Here is a 21,492-nt window from a genome sequence, read left to right on the forward strand (position 1 = left end):
CTAGATGCTCCCCCTTTTAGGCAGTCTGAACCTGACCCGGGCTGCCCCTGGGGTCAAGTCCCAGAAGTGGCAGGAATAGGTGGTACCTTCTAGCTCATCACTCAGCTGGCTCTCCTCACACCACACAGGCCCTGTACACTGCTCCGGAGAGCCTGGCCACTCATCCTTTTCCTCAAGGCCCGCTCCCACCTCAGAGATTAGGGTTACTGACTCCACCACCCATGTACCTAAAGCCCCCGGTTTGCCTTTCTTGAAGAGGAGTTGAGAAGCAGGGGGGTGCCAGCCAGATACCCACGGAGTGATGGGGAGGGCTAGACACCAAGGCGGGCAGGTGCTGAAAGAAGGTTCAGGCTCAGGTCAGGAGAGGGAGCCTTTTATTGGGTGAAGGACTACTTGAGGGGGATGAAACGCGAAGAATGGGTGGCCCCGATGCCGGGCCGGCCGTGCTTGACAGGCTTGTAAGTGATGGAGAACTCGCCCAGATAGTGGCCAATCATCTCCGGCTGCAAGAGGAGAGAAGGTCAGTTTGGAGAGCAGGGAGCAGGGCCTGGTGGAGGGGCGGGACGACCCAGGCGCACGGCTCACCTTGATCTCCACCTGGTTGAAGGTCTTCCCGTTGTACACGCCCACCATACTGCCCACCATCTCCGGGAGAATGATCATGTCGCGAAGGTGCGTCTTCACCACCTCCGGCTTCTCCATGGGCGGGGCCTCCTTCTTGGCTTTGCGCAGCCGCTTCAGGAGCGAGTGCTGCTTCCTCCGCAGGCCGCGGTTCAGGCGACGCCGCTGCCGAGCGCTGTACAGCTGCATCAGCTGCTCGCTGATAAGGCGGACACAGTGGCCTGAGCCCTGGGCACTCGCCACTCACCCCTGCATCCACCGCCCCCCCCCCCCCGGAAGAGGGGTCCGACGGCAGCAGCGCGCCCCAGGCCCCCCGAGAGAGCGGCCTGACTAGCCCCGAAGACCTCGCACTTGACAGCCAGTCGGGGTTAAGCCGCCTGCGTGGCCCCCTCGGGCGAAGGTTCTGACTGCACCCGGCCCGAGCCGCCGCCAGGGCCGTGTTGACGCAGGAGAGGCGTATCGATCCCCTGGTCTGTGAGCCCCTCGCCCATCAGGCCTGCCGGAGCCACAAGGTAGTGACTCTGGTTGCGTCCACCCGGCCCAGCCCGAGCCCCAGGCCCCCCTTACTAGGACATGTCCAGCAGCTGGTCCAGATCCACGCCGCGATAGGTGAACTTCCGGAAAGTTCGCTTCTTCTTCTGCTCCACCTCCGCCTGCGCGGGGCCGGGGCGGAGGTGAGCTGGCTGCCGACCCCCGCCCGCGGCCACAGCCGGCCTCGCCGGGTTCGAGTACCGCTTTGGAGGCCCGCGCGGACACTCCACCACCGGCGGGCCTTCCCGGCCTTAACCCATCCCCACACCCGGGTCACCGGAGGCCGCGGCGCCCGGACTCCGGCGCCTTTTGCGCTGCCCCGGCCCGGATGGGCCCGGATGGGCCCGGATGGGCCGGGCGGGCGCAGACGCGCGAAGCACAGTACTCACCATCTCGTCGGTGCTGTGGGAAAGAGCGCTTGCTCGCGCGCCGACGCAGTTAACGCGGGAGCGCACGGCGTGCACCGCCCCTGGCCGCGCGCGGAGGCGCGCTTCCGCCTTCGCCTGGAGGGCGCGCGCCCCCTGCTGTCGGGAGGCCGTAGCACAGCGTTCCGGGGTTAGCGAAGCGAGAACCAACTTTGCTAGCCGTTCTTGGTGTTGTGGTCACGTGTTGGGCTGCTAACCGGAAGGGGGCTTTCTGCTCCCTTCAAGAGCTACCGTCTGGTTGGAACTGAGTCAAAATCGGCTCGATGGCAGTGAGTTTGTTTGGAAAGGACACTCTCCTTACTCCCCCACCCCCCGCTGGAGCCGGTCGCTTGGTGCTTGAGCGGGTCACTATTCCTTTCTTAGCCCGACATCATGTTCCGGTAGCCGGCACCCCTTGTGGAGCTGGGCTGAGGGTTTAGGGCTCGTCACGCCGTTTCAGTTCCACTGCGGGAATGCCTTGGGCTCACGGACCCAGAACAAAGAAAAACAAAACATTTCTGCTATCGGAGCTAAGAGGGAAGCGGGGTACAAGACCTGGCTTCATCCTCAGTTGTGGGGGGGCTTCCTGGCTGCGGGGGAATCAGTGTGAGCTCACTGCCCCTGGGCGAGCCTCGCATTGTGGGATGTCTCCAGACCAGTTGTCTGCTCGTCTTTAGGACACAGACCAGGCCCTTTGAGCTAGCCACCCGAGCTGACCCGCTTCATCCTCAGGCTCATGGGCAGCAGCCTGCCTTCAACTGAAAACCAAACCCACTCTGATGGAGTTGGCTTTCGACTCCTAGGCACTCCTCCATAGGACAGAGTAGAACTGCCCCCATAAGGTTACAGATCTATACTGGAAGTAGGCAAAATATGTGCAAGCAAGGACGTGGAGATTTCACCTTTGGGTATGCTTTCAGGGGAGAATGTCAGGGTTACCAGAGGGCCAGCCAAGGAGAGTCCCTTATCATGGATGCTACAAGGCTATCGTGAGACTGTGAGGGTGATGGCCCTTCTGTTGTGCCCAAATTCCGGGCACAGAGACTCTAGAGCAGGGAACATCTCTTTACAGAAGCTGCCTGCCTCATCTGGGTATCAGCTGGGGGCTTGAACCACTCACCTTTGTGGTGATAGCCCACACTGATCCTCCTGAGCCATCAAGGGCCCCGATGTGAGGCTGGGACTTTTGTGTGAAACAGGTCTTTGGCCCCTACAGCTTGTCCAGTGGACACCGAGGCCCTCTCCCTCTGGATGCAGTTTTAAGTACTGTCCAGTGGAAACCATGTGGGCTCCAGGCTGGTGTGCAGCAGGGGTGGGCCAGGCCCGCCTGTGATGATGGGTGGCATTCAAGTCCACCTGGTAACCCTCCTGGCACAGCCCATTGCTGCTCTCTCCATGGACGAGTCCAAAGCCCAGGGCAAGCCACCAGCCAGCAGGAGGGTGCTCTGGGTCACTGTGCACCTACACAGAGGACACAGGGCCCTGCTCCCTGGGGGCACTGCCCCAAATGCAGGCTAGCTTTAGGTCATCCCAACTGTGGTCCTCAAACCCACTGGCCTGCAACTGCAGATGGCTCCCCTCACCCCGGAGGTCAGGTCACGACCACCAGAGCACCCAGCTCAGACACATGCTGAGGCACCTTCTTCAAAGCCCCCCACCCCACCCCCGTGAAGTGAGGAACCACTTTTGTTCTGTGATGGTCATGTACCTCAGCTGAATGACCCTCATAGGCAGGAGGGCACCCAGACCCCTCAGCCTTGGAGCATGCATGGCCTCCCTCCCCAGCACCCACACTGCTCCTTGGAAAGCCAGGCAGGCACCCTGATGATTAGATACCCACAGCCGACACCCCCGCTGGGAAAGAAAAGACATAAGTGGGTTCTAATCCAAACACACTTCTTTATTCAAACTAGGGCCAAACTGGTCAGCGGGGACACACGGACACATGCCCGAGGAGGCTGGCTTCTGACACAGGCTTTGGGCCACCAGGGCTCCCAACAGGCTTGGACACGTGGGCTGGGTGCCCCAAGTGAACCCCAGGGCACCTGCAGACATGGCCAGTCGACAGAAGGAATGAACAGAAACAAAACACTCAGTAGATTCTTCTTCGCGCCCTGGGGTTCCTGGGCCCCGACGCCAGAACAACAGGAAGGGACAGGCACCTCACGTCCCTCGGCGCTTGAAACCCTGCTTTAAATTAAGAAACAAGCCAGGATACATCGTAGAAAATTTCTCTTAAAAATCTCACAATTTGTAAATGTATATTTTTTTCTTTCAACATAAAAGTTTATAATACACGTAACACAAAGGCTCAGGAGAGTAATTTCAGAAAAAAATGAGAAAGAAAAAGAAACCTGAAGTTCTGAATTAAAGCTGAAGACAATTTTTTAAAACCCTGTTGTTTGAACCAGTGACTCTCTGTTTATTGTGCTGACGGTCCGAGAAAGGAAGATGCTGCAGACCCTCAGTCCACACCCCTCAGCCTCGCGTCGGATCCGCCGCCCACCCACCCACCCACCCGCCGCCCGCCCGCTGTCAGGTAGTGTGATTGTCGCCAGCTCACAGGTCGGAGTCCTCGGTCTCGGCTGGGCCCGCCCACGGGCCGGCTAGCGTCGGTAAGGGTGGAACCCTTGCACATTGTGGTTCTGGCCTCGGCCAAAGCCGCTTCCGCCGGCAGGGGGGCCCCCAGACCCCGGCACTGAGGGTCCTCCATAGGAGGGGGGCTGCTGGCTGGGGTCTGAGAAACCCTGTCCGAAGCCACTCAAGTCCTGTCCGTAACCTGCTGGAAGGGGAGAGGGCCGTGAGCACCGGCCACACACTGGAAACCAGGTCTCAGACGCCATTGACCCTAGAGGTCCCGTGCTCGGTCGCACGCCTGCGCCAGGACATGAGGGTGCCAGCACCCACCACACCACCTCTGCCAGGGAGACATGCCCAAAGTCCCCACTTCCCACATAGCCGGCCCCCCCCAAGAAAAAAAAAAACACTGGAGATGGGTTGTGGCCGCTCCCTGGAAAAGACCAGCCGGGCAGCCAGAGCCTGAGGACCTCAGCAGGAGAGCAGGCCCAGGCTGTAACATCAGACACACTGTGGACAAGTGTTTCTAGAAGGTTCCGAGCAGCATGCATGGGGGGCTCAAGCAAGCCCACGCCCCCTCAAGGATGGCAGCTCATGGGCACCCCATTGGCTCCTGGCCAGGCCCCATCAGTGTCCTCCTCCCAAGGGGGTAGGGGGGCATGGACAGGAGGGGGGCAGGGCCGGGTGTGGCTATCCAGCTCAGTGGCTTCAAATCCGTTGTCAGGCCCCAGGAGCCTGGGCCCAGAAGCTCCGGTGGAGGGTGGCCGCCAGCACCACTGCCTCATGGGCAGACAGGAAAGGCCAAGACCCAGAGCTGGCATCACGGCTCGGCTGGTGTCCCCAAGTGTGTGGGCAGGCGGGCGGGCAGGCAGACGCAGGGCTCGGGCAGCCTCGTCCCAGCCGGGCGCGGGAGGGGTCCCGGGGAGCGCCACCTACCTAGGCCACCTCAGTGCTGGGCCTGACCATAAGGGAGTAAACAAAGCAGGGGCCCGAAGCCTGCCGGGTCTGGAGGGTAGGAACCCGGGCCTGGTGAGAGACGAGACCAGGGTGACGACCCCAGCCGCCCATGTAGGGTGGGGGGTGGGGGTGGGGGGGGCACGCATACCCCAGGCCCGCCGTCCCCACCGCTGCTCTTCAGGGGCAGGAACACCGTCCAGCACAGCTCGATGCCTGGGCCTCAGGCTGGGACCAAAGCTGCCACTCAGCCCCTCCCACCTGGCACAGAGGGCCAGCCACGTTGAGTACATGCATGTGGACACATGTACATGTCATGTGCCTGCGTGAGCCCGGCTGGGGCAGGCAACAGGACCACCTGGTGACCAGCGAGGAAGGCCCTCCACACGTCACCCGGCGTCCACACGATCCACGCACTGGCCTGTCGGAAGCCAGCAGACTGGGGTCCTGGCGCCGAGGCCAACTGCGTACAAGCTGAGTTCCCAGAGCCTGGTGCTCACTCTTCCAGTGCCAGCAGCACCTTGTGCTCCAGCCCACGGGGAACCACACCGGCTTTGCACCAGGCCAGCCTTGCTGGGGGGAGGGGTGGGGAGCCCCCAGGTGACTCACCGTACTGGCTGTAGGGGAAGTCAGGCTGGGCCGTGGGGGGCTTGCTCATGTCCGGGGCGGCCTGTGAGGGCGGCGGGGGGAAGGCCAATGGCGCGGCCCCCGGGGTGGCTGGCGGTGGAGGGACGCCCGGGGGGGCAAACTGGTCAGGCGGCGGAGGCGGAGGTCCGTAGCCAAAGCCTGGGTGCACAGAAGAGAGACATGCTGGTGTGCAGCCCCAGCTCAGAGTGGGTGGCACCTCCCGGGAACCCACCTGTGCTAGTGAGACCCCATGGGACATGGGGGGGGGGTTCACCAGAACCCTTGGGCCAAGCGCAGAGGCCTCAGGATAACCAGCCATGGGTCCTGGGGAAGCCCACACACTCAGGGAGGCGGGGGACAGGTGCTTAGGAGCTTTATAAATGCCAAAGCAGGAGGGTCAGAGTCCTGCCCACAGGCGACCCCCACCCCCCATTGTGGACAGCAGCAGGGACAGTCCCAGGGCCCAGTTTGTACTTACTGAACTGTGGAGGAGCCCCGTAGCCCTGGGGGAAGCCCTGGGGAGGAGGGAAGCCCCCGGGCGGTGTGGACACAATGTAGGAGGTAAAGGGTGGCGGGGGCGGGGGGGCTCCTCTGCCCGCAGGGGGCGGTCCATAGCCACCTGCCAAAGAAGAGGGGAGTTATCCAGGCAGAGACTGTACACATGCAGACCAGGGACAGGGCGGACACTCCCTGGACTCTGGCAGGAAGCTGGACTTACCGATCGCCTGTCCTGCCGGCACCCACATTCCTGCACGAGAAACAAGAGGGAGCTTGGTGTGGTGGGACACCGTGTCCAGGGAGGAAAGGGCGCTGCGTCCCCCGCCCCGTCTGGGCCCCTGGCCAGTTCTCAGCCAAGTTCACTCTGGGGTGACTGCATAGGACACCCCAACATGCACCCGGTGACCCCAGCCCCTCCACAGAAATGCCTCAGAAGCAAAGGGCTGGTGAGAACCCAAGTGCCTCTGGGGTAGGGGTGGAGAGGGAGGAAGGAGGAGGGAGAGGTGGGACAGCCGGTCAGCTGGTAGCCAGAGGCCGCACTGCACTTGCCCTAGACCTGTAGGTGGAGAGTGTGAGTCATCTCATGCTGGGCAGCCACCAGGGAGGTGTCCAGGGCCCAGAGGGGGGCTGGGCCCCAGGGTGTAAGTGGCAAGACAGATGTGGGGGCAAGCTCAGCTCCAGGGCCTGGGCCTCCTGCCTCCTCAAGTCACTGCAGAGGGATATGACTGCTCACAGGCCCAGGACACAGCCTGATCTTCACCTCCTGAGCAGCACAGCTCTCGGGTGCTCCTGGCAGTCTGTGACCAGTTCTGTTCTCAGCCAGCCCAGCTGACAAGGCAGAGGCATGCTGAACAGACACTGAACACAGACAAAGTTGCCCTGCCTAGCCAGATGCACCCTGCTGACCGGCAGCCCCGCCAGCGGTCCAGCACAGGATGCTGCCTGGGTCCTCATCGGGGCAGGACGCAGGGATAGCACTGCCGGACTCAGCTCCAAGGAAATGGGCAATGTCTGGCCAAGGACAGTGGCTCCCCCTCCACGACCCTCCCTATGCCTGTGCTAGAGACGTCACTGCAGATCCAGTTGTCCTGGGCATCTTTCTCTGTCACTCTCACATTCAGCACGTCCCTCTCGCTGACCAAGATTCACCCAGTTCTCCTCCCTGCCCTTTCATTACTATCCTGAGTTCAAAGCGCTATCAACAGAGGCTCTCCTGCCACCACTACAGTGTCACTCAGAGATCCCCAGACTCGGCCAGAGCGCACGCCTGGGTGCGGACGGAAACTCAAGGTCCCTGTGACGGGCAGCCCTGACAAGAGGCACCAGCAAGTGCACAGCCAACTAGCACAGGCACCTGGCACTGAAACAAGTGCACCAATCGCTGTTTGACCCTGTGCAGATTCACGAGCGCCTTGTGACACCATGCTGGCCTGAGCGAGGGGGAGGCAGCTCATAGGGATGCCCTCTGGAGGACCTGGTAAAGGGGTGGTAATGGAGCCCGCACGCCAGAACCCACCCAACTGGGGCCTTACCTTGCGGGCCGTATCCTTGCTGCCATGTGGGCGGCGGCTGGCCAGCCCAGCCGTTGGCAGCGCTGGGCACAACCCTGCTGCCCCACTGGCTGGCCCCCGGCGGGCCCTGCGCCTGGCTCTTGCTGTCCCTCGGCTCTGCCCGCTTCACCTCCACCTGGACAAATCGAGCTGGGGCTTAGGGGGCAACCGGGATCCCAGCCCTTCCCATCAGACACACCCGCAAGTAACTTAAAACTACACTTAGCATCTTATGGCTTAAGACTAAAGACTTAAACTATAAACCTTATTTAGGCCAGTAGTTATTTATTTTCTCTTTAAAATTTTTATTTTTTTGTTTTAAAAAAATAATGTTTCTCAGGTACAACAGGTGCATCTGGAAGCCACACGGGCCTTGCCTGGAGGCACAGGCCAAGGGTCAGGCTGTTGGGGGCTGACCCCCCTGCCCCACCCCACCCTAGCCCACCCACCTCGCCAGGGTCCCAGCCAGAGACGGGAGCCCTGGCTGGGCGCCACTGGGGCGCCCAGGGCCTGCACCCACCCACTGCCTGCAACTTGAGCAAGCTTATACCTGAGAAACACATCGGTTTGTTTACTTAAGGTTTATTTAAAATGTCTAATGGAAGATAAAGACTTACCTTCCCCAGGCTAATGCTTAAAAAATCTTAATTAACTCAAAACAATGTCAGAGGGAATGGATGTGATAAGAGAGCCTTACGGTACATCTAACAAAAAGTAAACAAACATGCAGTAAATGGACATTGGCTCGTAAGCAATCTTCATACTGTGTCTCTAGGCCCCAGCCGGCCTCCTCTGCCCCTGGGGAAGGGGGCGGGGAGAGGCGGGGCCCAGGTGCACGTGGCCTTGACTGAAGCCCACTGCTAACCCTAACCCTAACTGAAGCCCCCTGCTGCAACCACAGCAGTCCCTGGCTAATGGTGGTCCCCGAGTCCCGACTGCTGCCACGGCCTGCCTGGCTACAGCAAAGAAAGATCCCACACTCCCCGACCCCTGATATCTTAGGGGCACACACAGGGCCCTTTCCTAGGCCTGAAGTCCTTCCTGGTGGAGAAGCCACAGGAAGAGGCCTCGGGGGACCACCTTCCCCCCACCCCCCAGCTGAAGGTGGGCAGCAGGACGAAGGGGCTGCTCCAAGTGCCACGCAGTCTACACTCAGCCCCGTGAGGGGCCAGACTCCCAAGCATCCCTGGGACTTGAAGAAAGTACTCGCTGACTCCACCCCAATTCTTGCTTCAGAAGGGGTCTGAGGCATGCTGGCAGGGATACCCCCATATAATTAGGGGTCTCAGACATACCAGAGGGCACCTCTATTTAACTGGGGCCCTCACACACCAGCAGGGAGCACACCAATTTAACAGGGGGTCTCAAGAGAGTAGGGCACAAGGCACCCCCATTTAACTGGAGGAACAGGGTATCCACAGATTAGGGATACAGGCCATGAGCTGAGCTTGGGACTGGGCACCCACTGGGGAGGGACCCAGAGACTCAGTCCTGTGGTCAGCAGAGCTGGAAAGGACATCCCTGACACCCACCATTCCAAGGGAGCCCTGAAGAAGGTCCTAAACTCGAGGGTTGGTCCCGCTGCAGCTCTCTTGGCCCCATCAGATACCTGGACATGTGGGCACTGCCTCTGTCCGTCCTCGGCCGTGGGCTGAGCCCTCCACAGGTTGCTTGTCAGCCCAGCCAAACAGAGCTGGTCAGCCTCCTGGGGGCTTAGTGAGACCGCAACAGACACGAGGGTCAGTAACTTCCTCTCTGCCCAGGCAGCTCTGCCAACAAGGGGTTTGGAAGAAGGCAAGGCCAGAACCTTGGCCTGCACACAGGAGTCAGAGCCAGCCTGGGGTGGGGACTGTAGAGCCTGCTGGAGGAAACCAGCAGGGGGGCTGAGGGACAGGCCCATACCACTGCCTGCGCAGGATTCCTGCAGAAGGGGGGCCTAAGCCACCGTCAACTGTCCCTCCCATGGCAGCTTGGCTGGTTTCCTCCCTGGGACTGCTCACTGGGGGCAAGGCTGTCAAAGGGGGGCCTGGCCCGCCCCCCTCACCTCCGTGGCGGCAACACAGTATGAAGATGAAACCGCACGGGGTTAACTCTACGAGAGCAGTGGTTGTCCCAGGGTCACACGAGGTGGCCCCATTGAAACACACCAATCCTTCAGGATGTTTACGGTTCACTGGTTTGGACATGGGCCTCAGTGCTCCGAGGTCCTCTGCACGTCCCGCCCTCGGGCCGGGACCAGACAATCGCATGAGAGAGACAGACATCTGAAGGAGTGGTAACTGCGACCAAGCCTGAAGCAACACCAAGGTCCCCCTGGGTTAGCCTGCCGGGATGCATATGCCCCATGGCCTGGGCACCCACCCTGCCCTGCCTCCCACCTGGCCCTCCCCTAGGGCAAGGGAGCCCCCCACCTCAACCCACTAGCCACCATGTCCTGAGCCCAGGGCTCTGTGGCTTGGTGCTCGGCAGGGCAGCCTGCCGGCTGGTCTTCTAAATAAAGAAGGGTGTTTGCCAGGGGAACCCCTAGGTTGCCTAAGACTTGGTTTGGTCTTAAGGTAAAATAAAACTACAACTACACACTTTTTTGCCCATGATGTCGTGAAAATGCATGTTGACAGCCTGGTCCACTGATTGTTCGTCCTCGAAAGTAATAAATCCAAAACCTAGCCAACGACGAAGAGTGAATCAAGGTAGCAGGGTGTTGTGACACAAAACAGGATGACCAACAGTATTAGGGATGGACCGAGGGATCGGCCGGGTCTCAGCAAAGCGCCGTGTGGGAGGGGCGGCGGTCTCTGGAGCTGCGTCTGACCCAGGCCACTGTCAGGGGCCAGGTGTGGAGGAAGCTGCCCACTGGTACAAGACACAACCCCAGCAACCGAGGCCCTAGGAAGTTGTCTGCCCTGGGCACCAGAGGTTCACAAGTAAACATGGACTCGGGGGAGGTGAGAGTCCAGCCCAGTGGGGGCCAGTAAGGACAGTGGCCAAGGCGACCCCATAGCAGACGGCTGCTAGAATGGCCCAGCAGGAGCCAAGCGGAACCCCTGGGGTGGTTGCAGGCAGGCGTGCGTGCGGCGAAGGTCTCTAGATGCCTAGCGAGGTGCGGGCATGGTGCATGTCTGGGCTTTTCTGAAACCCGGCTTTCCCCCTCGGCTTGCAGTTTGCTGACAGCGGGAGACCCGTGTACAGCTGTCAGTACAGGCCCTGCCACAGCGCGCACGCCTCGCTAAGCTTATCCAACGCCGTTGGGTAAGCCCACGGAGTCCATCCTACCAGAGGTGATACACGCACGTATAGATGTAGATATAGGCATATATATATATATATAAGTCTACGTATATAAATATGTATATAACTAGGTACATAAGTCATTACGTAAATTAAAATACACAGAGATACAGGCCAACATGGATTCCAGCAGCTCAATCTGCTGCCAGCAGCAAGAGCAGGAGGCATCATGTGATCAAAACAGAAAACTCCAAAAGGAACAATCGAGTGACCCCCACAGGAGAGGAGAGGGTGGCAGTGTAAACGAAGTTTGGTTGGTCTGGGATGGTGCAAGGGCGGGGCAGGACTGGCTGAGCAGATGGCACTAGACTAACCCAGGGTGCAGGGAAGACCATGGTTCCCACCCAGGACAGGGACAGACCCGAGACCGTGGGACAACACAGGATGGACACAGGCGGAGAGTGCTGTGGGTGGCCACATGTAGACAGACAGAGACGAGCCCAAGACCACAGGAGAAGGCAAGATGGCTGTGGACAGAGGGCAGTGTGGGAGTGGCCATATGCAGCCAGACACATACCCCGGGCTACAGGGGAACACATGGACATGGCTGAGGGCACTGTGGGGGTGGCTGTGTGGAGAAGCAGTGAGCTCACAGCATGAGGGACCAGAAGAACAAGCTCCCAATGGAGCTGGGGCACAGCCCAACGGGCAGCCTTCGAGCGACATGTGGGACCAAGCAGGACAAGTATGTCCAGCACTGGGGGCAGGATGCAAGTGGGGTGGAGAGAGGGGACAAGAAGGCCAGTGAAGCACCAGCAGGAACAAGGCCATGTCCCCAGCATGCACATGTGACAACAGACAGGAACAGGTGTGTGTGCAGACAACATGAGCAGGAACCTAGGATAGAGCCTAGAAGCATGGGGAAGCCAGGTGCATGAGCGCGCGCACGCACACACACACGCAGAGTGGGTACTGGGGGCCATCCTGGAGACACTGAGACACACACACACACACACACACACGTGTAGGACCCTATGTGAGAATCACCTCCTTGGCCTGATCCCCAAGGGGGAGGGCATGAAAAGGAGGTGAGACCGTCCTGCTGAAAGGCTGAGAAGTGGTCAAGCAAAGAGGAAGGTATTTCCCGGGGCAGCCCGGGGTCTGAAGCAGAGGACAGCCTGATGCTGTGACTGAGCAGGCACCGGTGCTGGCAGCCTGTCCACTGCGGCTCCCAAGGCCAGCTCCTCCTGCCCCAGCTGTAGTGGATGGGCAGGCTGGCAGGGAGGGGGGCGGGTAGCAGCCCTGGGGCCCCCAAGCTTCTCCAGATGGGAGTTGGTATTTGGAACAGAAGCTAGGTGGTGAGGACACATCCCAACCGCAGTGCCTGCCCGGGGCCGGTGTGGAGCCCAGCTCACGTGGCTGCTCCTCAGGCGGCTGGGGCCACACGCCAGGGGCCTAGGGAGGGCGTTTGCCATGGGCGTCACCAGGAGGAGCGGAAGGGCAAACACAGTGAAACTTCGTTTAGACCCCACTGGAGCGCCCGCGCCCTCCTGACTGTGGACCTGGCCTGTACCTGTGTGATAGCACTTAGCACCTGGAGAAGAGAAATCTCAAGAGATCGTTAATCACACACAATGCAGAGGAACAGCTTACTTAACAGCTACTGTACTTCACTATCAGACACTCGACAGATCGCTAGCACATATGTCTAAGTTAAAATTAAGACTAAGACTTAACAGCTTAATAATTAACATGAAGTGGGGAGCACATTACTTCATCATGAGGAGGAGGAGGAGGGATGGAAGTTCAAATGGCAAACTATTCTCCAGCATAGCAGAGCATGCTGTCCTGTGGTGCCCGCTCGGCAGGCCAGGGGCTGCCGCTCCAGGGACTCGAGGCGGGCACAGAGGGCAGCAGGACATCGCCCAGCTATCCCCCATGGGGACTCCGGACTCCACTCCTCACCCTCCTCCTGCCTGCTCCACTCATTGCAGGGACCCCCAAAATCACAGAAAAAAAAAACAAAAATTAAAAAAAAAACACCCAGACATGGCGTGGCGGGGCTTCCAGCAGGGCAGGAGGCGGGTGTCTGACTACACGGGCGCTAACCTAAAACCAGGGGCCATAAGGAAAGAGCCCCAACAACACGCTCGGATGGGGGCAAGGCTGAAAAAACGTCCAGGGCTCAGAGGGGCCCGACCAGCCTGCCTGCCACGGCACACAGGGCCAGGCATGGCTGCTCCTGACCATGTAAGGCTGTGCCTATGCCCGAGGCTGGCTCGGGGTGAGATAGTTTGCCATCTGAGTGGGGGGTGGGAGGGTGGGGAGGAAGCTCCGGGACAAAGGAGGTCTGCCTTTACCTCGGGGCCTCTGCTTCTCAGCGTCGTAAATCATCACCACCTCAGTGACCTAGGACAGAAAAGGCACGCCTGAAGGAGCAGTCCCACCACCTGAAACCAGTCACCCACCCTCACAGCATAGGGGAGGCCACAGAGGCAGGAGTGGCAGACAGACAACAGGGCAAAGCCCACTGCCTCAGTGACTTTTGACCCAATTAATGATCACTGAGGCAGGCTGGTCCTGGATCACGACACCCCTGCCACACACTCAAGAGGAGTTGGGCTCTTCCCCCGCCCCCCAGGCCTGCTGCACGTGAAGGCACTGCTGCCTGCTCAACGTCAGTCCACCCAGGCCACCCCCAGTTCCTGCCAGTTCCCCCACAGGAGCAGTCAGCATCTGCCACACTGCGAGGCAGATCCAGGTCAGAGCGTCTCACTAGAGGGCTTGTCCCCACCCCTGTGGAACGGACTGGGAGCTAAGGAGCTGAGGGACACAGTCATGGAGCTGGAGCCCCCTTCTCCTCTGGTACAAAGCCCTCATGCTTGGCACCCATGGAGCTACACCGAAGCCAGAGACACCAGCAGGTGGCTGGACACAGATGCATGGGGGGGGGGGGGAGTGGGTGGGCAGGATAGCTGGGTTTCCAGCCTTTTCTTTGAGGGCACGAGGAAGATCAGAGAGCCACATAGGCTTACAAAACAAACCACACCCAACACATGACTCCTCTAGGAACCTGAAGAAATCCAGAAACAAGTAACAGAGAGGGCAGAACAGCACACGTGTGTGTGCAAGGGGGGGAGGAGCAGAGAGAGGGGAGCATGTGTGCACGTTGTACAAGAAGAGGTAGGAAGTACATGGGAGAGTGCATGTGTCTGAGAAAGAGAGAGAGAGAGAGAGATCTGGAAGCATGTATGTCTGGGCTGGGCCTCCAGGGCAGGCCGAGGCAGGAGCACTTACCACTCCGAATTTCTTGAAGTATTCCCTGAGCTCTGTCTCGCCACAGTTGTGAGGAATCCCCCCGACAAATATCTTATTGGATTTGCTGTTATCGCTCCTGGGTCCTTTCTGTCTCAGACAGGAGAAGGCGGTTAGCACATGGGAATGTCACATGGTGGTCACAGGTTTCAGGTCACTGATACCTCACCTCTGCTCACCCCCCCCCACCACCACCACCACCAGGAGCGTTCGGACCTCCTGCCCCTGCGGGTTTGGTGCCAGGTCGCAGCCCTGCAGTCAGGGTCTATCCCGAGGTGACCCGGCGGCTGGACTCTGCAGGCCCCTCTGTGAGAATGCGCTCTGCATCTCCAGGCAGCTGTAGAGAGACGAGGGTGCCAGCCGCCATGGGAGCACAGGCCTGGGTTGGCCTCTGGTCTGAAGAAGGCAGCTGCAGGGGACAGCAGGTCACAGCTGGAGCAGTGGCATGCCAAGCCCAGGAACAACAGTGGGCAATGAAGCTGTGGCCCTAGAGGTGCCAGCTCCCGCTGAGGTGGCCCATGTGGACCCATGGGACAAACAGACCGCTGTTAGCCCAGTGCAAGCACACAACCCTGGGTTTGAGGGTCTCTACCAGGGGCCTCAGCACGGACAGTCACAACTGCCCAAGAGGGAGATGCCGCTGAGCAGGGAGGGGCTGCTGCAGCCTGACTGACACGGCCCGAGTGGAGGACAGGGAAAGCAGGCGTAGTGGGCGGTCTCAGTTCGAAGGAGCCCTGGGGATGAGAGCTGGGTTGTGGAGCAAGAGGTTGGTGATTCAACTCCACTAGCAGCTGAGTGGGACAGTGCCGCTGTCTGTGCCCATAAAAGGTACACAACCTCAGACACCCTATGTGGGGTCCCTGATGTCAGAACCAACTCAAGGGCTGTGGGTTTAGGAGAGCTGGAAGGGGACCTGAGCAAGCTCCCACAGGCCTCACCCTCAGTGAGGGAAGGACCACCCTGCCACCACAACCCCTAGCGTCTTACCCAGCCTTCCTTGGGCCTCGTCCTTTCTGGCTGCATCCCCCGGGGTGTGCATGGCTTGGGGTCGATCTGTGGAAAGTTTCAAACAGAGAAGTGTGAGGCGGATGCTTCCTGTTCTTAGAAAGAGCCAGCAGCGATCCTGAGCCTGAGCCCCACTCTCCCACCCTCACCGAACCGGTGCAACCCCCAACTCCCAAGAGCACGCACCCTAGGTCTGCACCCCAGCCCCATGGCCAGGGGAAGAGGAAAGAGAGAAGACTTACATTGCGGCCATCCAGTGTGTGCGGCCTGCTGGCCAGCACTGTCCCCACACAGTTTGGGTCTTTAAATTTGACAAAGCCAAATCCTCGCGACTGGTTGGTAGTTTTGTCTTTCATGATGACACAGTCGACCACCTCTCCATACTGGGAAAAGTAGCTGCGCAGCGTCTCTGCTCAGAGTAGGGACACAGACAGACAGACAGACAGACGTCTCTGCTCAGAGTGGGGACACAGACAGACAGACGTCCGTCTCTGCTCAGAGCAGAGACAGAGTACAGGGACTGGGTTATGCGGTGGTGTGTTCACAGGACTCCAGCTTGCTCAAACGTGTGTTTGCCAGTGGTTCGGGGGGGGGTGGAGGGGGACACAAGGCAGGGTCCCATTAGTGGCCATGAGAAGCCCAGCTTCAAGAAGGCTACAGCAGACTTATGCCAAGGTCACCGTCCCTCCTGGCTACACAGCCGCCTCAGGAAAAAGGGTGTGGTATTAGCCTCCTGTGGCCAGTCTCCAGACTGGCCTGCAGCTCAAACCCCACCATCGAAACCCCGTCCTAGCAGCCTAACTGGAGGGTCCCCACCCCCACCCCACGTGCCTCACTCTCACCACAGGACCAGACAAGGGTCCCTGCTCACCCCCACACCTACCTTGAGTGGTGCTCCAGTCCAGACCGCCCACGAAGAGCTTCCTGCAAACAAACAGGCAGGATCAGTGCACTGAGCCAGGCCCTCCCACAGCCAAGTCCCCACAGATGGGCACCTTGGGGGCTTAACTCAGCAACGTGCACTGGACACCACATGCCCCAGAGCCACACAGGTCAAAGATAGACACTGGACCTGAGCGGAGGGGCTCCTCTCAACTTTGTACATTTCACAACCCAGATTAGAGGCTACACGGCACTCGAGGGTGCCCACACAGAGATGTCTCATCACAGAGGCTGGGTCACTGGGTGAGGAGGACCAGCAGTCTTGAGTTTGCTGGAGGGGGCTCCTGAAAGCTCTAGGCATAGAATCCCTCCCCAGCCTGGGTCCAGCCCTCCTCAGGCTTCTCACCACACTTCTGCCCCCACCCTGCAGCCCCCCAGGACCCTCAGGATGCAGCCTAGAAGACCCAGTCCTCGTCTCACAGTAGCAACTTACGCCAACTCCACCCTCAGAACCTCTGGCAGCGGGCTGAGTGGGCCCATCTTGGAGAAGGGCTGTGGAGGCCCCTGCAGTCCCCTCTAGGCCACACCCGCAGTGCAGAAGGAATGATGGGCCAGAAAGGCTGCTCAGAAGTGGTATGACTGTCACTGCCTGTCCAGGAGGCACAGGCCTCTGGCCTGCCAGACTGACTCAAGAGGAGTCAGAATCCATGTCCCACCTGCTGGCTCTCACAGCTGGCCCAGGCCTTGGGGCCGTGACCGAGACAACCCTCCAAGTCGCCCAGCCTGTAGACCTTGTCCCATGCAAAGGCCTTCACAGCGTCAGTTACCGTCCCTTCACCACCTACCCTCTGCTGCTCAAGGCCAGCGAGGAGCCTATCCTATCATATCACCCAGAAGCCCCCCACCCCACCCCAGGGTCTGCTCTGGGGAGAGACAGCATGGAAGGCAGGCTCAGAAACATCACTGGGAGCCTAGTCTGGTCAGCAGCAGCAAGAGGAACTAGCGGCACAAAACAGGGACCAGGGCTGATCCTGAGGGACAACGCACAGGCAAGCCCACTCAGGAAAGAGCCCGCCTCTGCCCCACCCAGGAGGAGGAGCTCGTCAGACCAGTCTGGGCCTGGACTTCAGTGAACTGGCCAGACAAGGCACCACAAGAGACAGCCTCTATGGAGCGAAGGCAGGTGCCAGCCGCCTGGGCACTGGGTCACGAAAAGGCAGGCATGTGTAAGCAGTGCCTGTGTGCAGCATATGCAGACCCTAGATGTACACACAAGACCTCCTACATGCACACCTATTGACTACTCACAACCCGACCCCACAGGCACATGCAGACCACACAGGAAATACACAGACCACTTGCGTGCACACATACGCACAGATGACACAGACCACATATGCATGGACCCCACATGTACACACACATGGATACAGAGCTACAGGGACCACACATACAGGGACCACAGGTGACACACAGGAGCACAGAGCTCACAGACCACTCATGTACATGCACACAACAGGCAGGTATCTTACTTAGACCACACATGTACACATACACCAATATAGATCTCAGATCTCACAAACCATTCACATGCCAACACAGAGCCCACAAGCCAGATGTGTAGGATGGGTGGTCCCTTTCCTGGATGGGCGCCTGCTGCTGGCAGCTATCGAAGGCAGAAAGTGCTGCTATCCCGACTAGGTAGTGGGTAGCAGCCATTCATGTTTCCTTCACTCCAGCAGCCCCCCACCCCCCACAGTAGCCCAGGCTCTCGTCGCTAGTGTGGCCCTGAGGTGTTTCGACAATCCAAGGACCTGCCATCACAGGGCCCTCTGACAGAGTCCCATCCCAACACCAGCTGGGTAAAGAACTGGGCACCATGGGCACTAAGGCCGGTGGCTACCGCACTGTGGATGAGATTAAGGGATGAGCTAAAAATACCATTTCCAGCCTAGCTGCCCAAGCAGCCCTCAGCGCCACCAGCAGAGGCTCTGGCAGAGAGCACACTTTGCTCCCACCAGAATGGGCATGGTCACCTCAGTGACAGACATCCCACAGTGGACATCATCCAGCTCAAAAGCATTCCTTCTGCCTCTGGCCTCGAATTCCTCAGGGTGACCCTTCCAGTCACGGTGGTGGCTCCCACAAACTCCTGGGTGGGACTATGGCAACCAAGGGGAGTGAACAACTTGCTAGCAAGCTGATTAAGGACCCTGGCATCCTTGTAGTGTGGGACCATGGAGGGCAAGATATAGATAAGAAGCCCAATGTGGCCCTCCCACAACCCCCAGGAGATAGGTGTGGGTACACCATTTGAACCCAGGGGCTTTCTTTCCACTGAGGACACCCACACTGTGGGGATTAGCTGGGGCTCGGAGGGCAGCGGGCAGCTGAGCCAAGAGCATGATGGGAACAGTGGGGTGGGCTTTGCCTTCAGGGCAGACTTGCTAGCAGGCAGAAGTCAGGCTGGACCATGGGCCAGGCTGAGGAAAGGCTGTTTCATGACGTGCCCAGTGCAGTTTTCTGAACCTGACCCACAAGCAGCATCATTGTGAGTACTGTCCTTGAGCTCGGCGCAGCCGGACACTAAGTCTAGGCGGCATTGGCTTCAGCGCACATCTCAGACACATCTTCCCCTCTGAGGACCACTGTCCCTGCTCTGAGGGCAGAAGGTGGCCTCAGACGGCTTCCTGGGGACTGCCACAGAGGGAGCATTTATCTCCCAGGCAGCACCTGGAAGGCTTCCTACCGCATCTAGGCCACCTTGTGGGAGCACAGCCCAGGCTGAGGCTCAGACAGCATGGCCTGGCTGGCCCCATGAGACCCCCTCTGGGGCAGGAAGCTCCATGCCTGCAAGGAGCCCTTTTCTTCCCAGACACTCAGGGTCAACAGCCTCCCAAGGACTTACCTAGTCACACTATCAGGGCTGGGATGCAGGCTGCTCTGTGAGGCGTCACCCATTCCCTTATCCCTCACCCTGGCTTGCCATGAGTCCCAGGCTCAGTCAAGAGCACCATGAGCAGTCTGGACAATGACGAGGCTGATGGAGTCTGTAGAAGGCTGCAGCCAGCCCGGCCAGCCACTAAGTCAGTCAATCACTGGGCACAGAGTTCCAAGGAGGACTGTGTATACCAGGGAAGGGGCAAATCCAAACACGACCTAGGACATGTCCCTCAGGTGGCCCCACGGTGCCTGGGGGCCAAGAAGACACTGCATTCAGTTCCCAGGGAGAACTGGCCCACATTCTCAACCTGCTCGGCGTCACAGAATCGCTGTGGAAGGTGGCTGGAAGGGCCCCTGGTTTGGTTTCTGTTTATGGACCACAATTAAGCACCATGGTGCAGGAAGTGATTCAGGAAATTCTGCAACAAGCACCTGACATGGAAAGCAAAGCCCATGAGCCCAGGTACCCGAGGTAACAGCTTGAGGGAGCAAACAGACATCCAGGGGCAACTCTGTGCCGAGGGGGCACGGGGTCATGGGAGAGGGGTGTTAAGTGGTTGTCATGAGGGGAAGGGGTACTACTGACACCCAGAGGGTAGAGGCCAGGAGTGCTCCCAGGACCAGGCTGCCCACCCGTCTCGGACTGGCTACCTTTGGAAGGGCGTGTGCTTAAGGCCCTTCCTCAGCTTCACCATGGCCTCTCCACTGGAGATCCTTCCTCAAGGAAGCACAGTGGCCCCGTATGGCAGGAGGTACAGTCACCCACATCTCTCCAGTTCCAGGAAAAGCACCACGAAGACCCCCACTAGGAGGCCATAGCCTCCCTGTCACCAGAGGCAGGGCAGCTGTAAACCTCCCCCACCACCACCCGCCAGGCCCGTCATGGTCAGATGCAGCCAAGTCCTGCTCCATTGAGCAGCCTCCTGGCCAGAGGAGGGATCTAGGCCCCAGGGCTCCAGTGCACACAGGGGACAGGGGGCCTACCCAAAGATGAGAAGCTGTTTCTCTGCAGGGCTGCCCACACCTAGCCGGGGCATGGCTCCCTGAGCAATGAGGGCTCACTGACCCCCTCCACACTTCTAGGGGGAGATGGCCCACTTGCTGGCAGAGTCTCTCGTTAAATGGCTTGGGTCAGAAGCAGGAGGGGCTGGTAGTCACCTCTAGAAGGGGTCTGCGTTTGGGGGGCCCAGCCATTAACACCCCCTGCTGTGGGCGATAGGTTCCCCCTCAGTTTAAGGAGCTCTGACATGACAGACACTGCTGCCCATGACCTTGGCCGCCCCCGCCAGCTTTAGGGTGCTGCGAGCTTTGGGGGGAGGCCGACCCTGCTGAGGCAGAGCCTAGAGCCGCCACGTGCGCCCAGGTCGCGGGCTGGGGGTGCTGCTGCCCACCCCCCAGCTCCCACTCGGGGTCCTACGGCCAGGAAGGACTCTGAGGCGCCCCATGTGCCCAATGGCTGCATTCAGGGGCCCTCTCACTTCAGGATCCGGAAGGGCCCCGGAACTCTGAAAGCACCCGCTCCCGATAGGAGGGCGGTGGGCCCGCGGGGCCTCCGATTTAGAGGGTCCCCTGGGGCGGTGGTCCAACAGGGGCGCCCTGACGCCAAGAGCAGCCTCCGGGGTCCCCACAGCCGAGCGGTGACAACGGGAACCAGCCCCCAGGGCCACGCGCCGGTCCCCGTCAGGACGCGGGAAGCGGCGGGGCCGCCCAGAGTCCCCAAGGACTTCCGTTCGTGGTCCCCCGGGCGGCAAGTCGGGGCTCAGACCCAAGCCGCCGTCCCCGGTGCCCGGCCGGCGTGACCTTGAGCGGGCTGCGCTCGCGGGCCGGCGGGACCCGGGCGGCGGCGGCGGCGCAGGCCGGTCGCCCGCCGTCCTCACCCGATCTCGTCGGCGCCCGAGTTGTTCATGGCGGCGGCGGCGCTCGGCGTGCCCGGGCCTCCTCGCTCGCTCCCGCCTCCGGAAGGTCACCCGCCCCGTCACCCTCTCCACAGCCGCGGCCCGGATCTGCGCAACGGCGGAGGCGGCGGCGGCGGCTGATGCCTCCCCCCCTCAGAGCAACGGTCACCGCGCGCCCCCGCGCCCGCGCCGCCGCCCTGCGCACACCCGGGCGCGCTCCCGTACGGGGCCGCCGGGGGCGGGGCCAGGGGTGCGCCATGCGTGCGTGCGTGCTTGCGACGCCGCGTTAGCGGCTGTGGCGTGCGCGGCTGTGGCGCTCCAGCCTTCCTCCGGATCAGTCGCCTACGTCAACGTGGGGCACGCTGGGAAATGAAGTTCGGCGTACTAGCCCTCCCACCCCTTCCTAGGGGCGCACGCCAGGGCCGAGCCACGTGCGGACGTACGTGCGCGGCGGCGAAAGGG

The 21,492-nt window shown here is 60.3% G+C and overlaps 2 protein-coding genes across 3 annotated transcripts; both read right to left on the reverse strand.

The window, feature by feature from the left end:
• Nucleotides 1-357: 357 nt before the first annotated feature.
• On the reverse strand, nucleotides 358-1,631 carry RPS15 (ribosomal protein S15). Its single transcript, XM_075543583.1, has 4 exons — nucleotides 1,542-1,631; nucleotides 1,189-1,274; nucleotides 586-820; nucleotides 358-503 (listed from the first exon to the last, which is right to left on the reverse strand). The coding sequence occupies exons 1-4, from the start codon at nucleotides 1,542-1,544 to the stop codon at nucleotides 390-392; spliced, it is 438 nt and encodes a 145-aa protein (XP_075399698.1). The 5' UTR covers nucleotides 1,545-1,631; the 3' UTR covers nucleotides 358-389.
• A 1,804-nt stretch (nucleotides 1,632-3,435) lies between these two features.
• On the reverse strand, nucleotides 3,436-21,218 carry DAZAP1 (DAZ associated protein 1). Of its 2 annotated transcripts, none has more exons than XM_075543591.1 (12): nucleotides 21,013-21,218; nucleotides 16,194-16,234; nucleotides 15,553-15,719; nucleotides 15,293-15,358; nucleotides 14,288-14,395; nucleotides 13,351-13,399; nucleotides 10,343-10,425; nucleotides 7,745-7,898; nucleotides 6,433-6,462; nucleotides 6,193-6,333; nucleotides 5,697-5,873; nucleotides 3,436-4,335 (listed from the first exon to the last, which is right to left on the reverse strand). In XM_075543591.1, exons 1-12 carry the CDS (start codon nucleotides 21,039-21,041, stop codon nucleotides 4,163-4,165), a joined length of 1,218 nt encoding a protein of 405 aa, XP_075399706.1. In that variant the 5' UTR covers nucleotides 21,042-21,218; the 3' UTR covers nucleotides 3,436-4,162. The 2 variants fall into 2 exon arrangements, with proteins under 2 accessions (XP_075399706.1, XP_075399703.1); XM_075543588.1 differs by having other exon boundaries at nucleotides 3,436-4,338; nucleotides 21,013-21,217.
• Between the last annotated feature and the right edge of the window lie 274 nt (nucleotides 21,219-21,492).

The sequence above is a fragment of the Tenrec ecaudatus genome, chromosome 1 (assembly GCF_050624435.1).
Source record: "Tenrec ecaudatus isolate mTenEca1 chromosome 1, mTenEca1.hap1, whole genome shotgun sequence".
NCBI lineage: Eukaryota > Metazoa > Chordata > Mammalia > Afrosoricida > Tenrecidae > Tenrec > Tenrec ecaudatus.

Coding starts and splice junctions, on each gene's coding strand:
- RPS15 (XM_075543583.1), bottom strand. Junction 821..1,188: donor CAGCTGCTGGACATGTCCTA/GTAAGGGGGGCC, acceptor CCGCCTTATCAG/CGAGCAGCTGATGCAGCTGT. Junction 504..585: donor TCAACCAGGTGGAGATCAAG/GTGAGCCGTGCG, acceptor CTCCTCTTGCAG/CCGGAGATGATTGGCCACTA.
- DAZAP1 (XM_075543588.1), bottom strand. CDS start 21,041: ATGAACAACTCGGGCGCCGACGAGATCGG. Junction 13,400..14,287: donor ACTTCAAGAAATTCGGAGTG/GTAAGTGCTCCT, acceptor TTTCTGTCCTAG/GTCACTGAGGTGGTGATGAT. Junction 6,463..7,744: donor GCAAGGATACGGCCCGCAAG/GTAAGGCCCCAG, acceptor TTTCTCGTGCAG/GAATGTGGGTGCCGGCAGGA.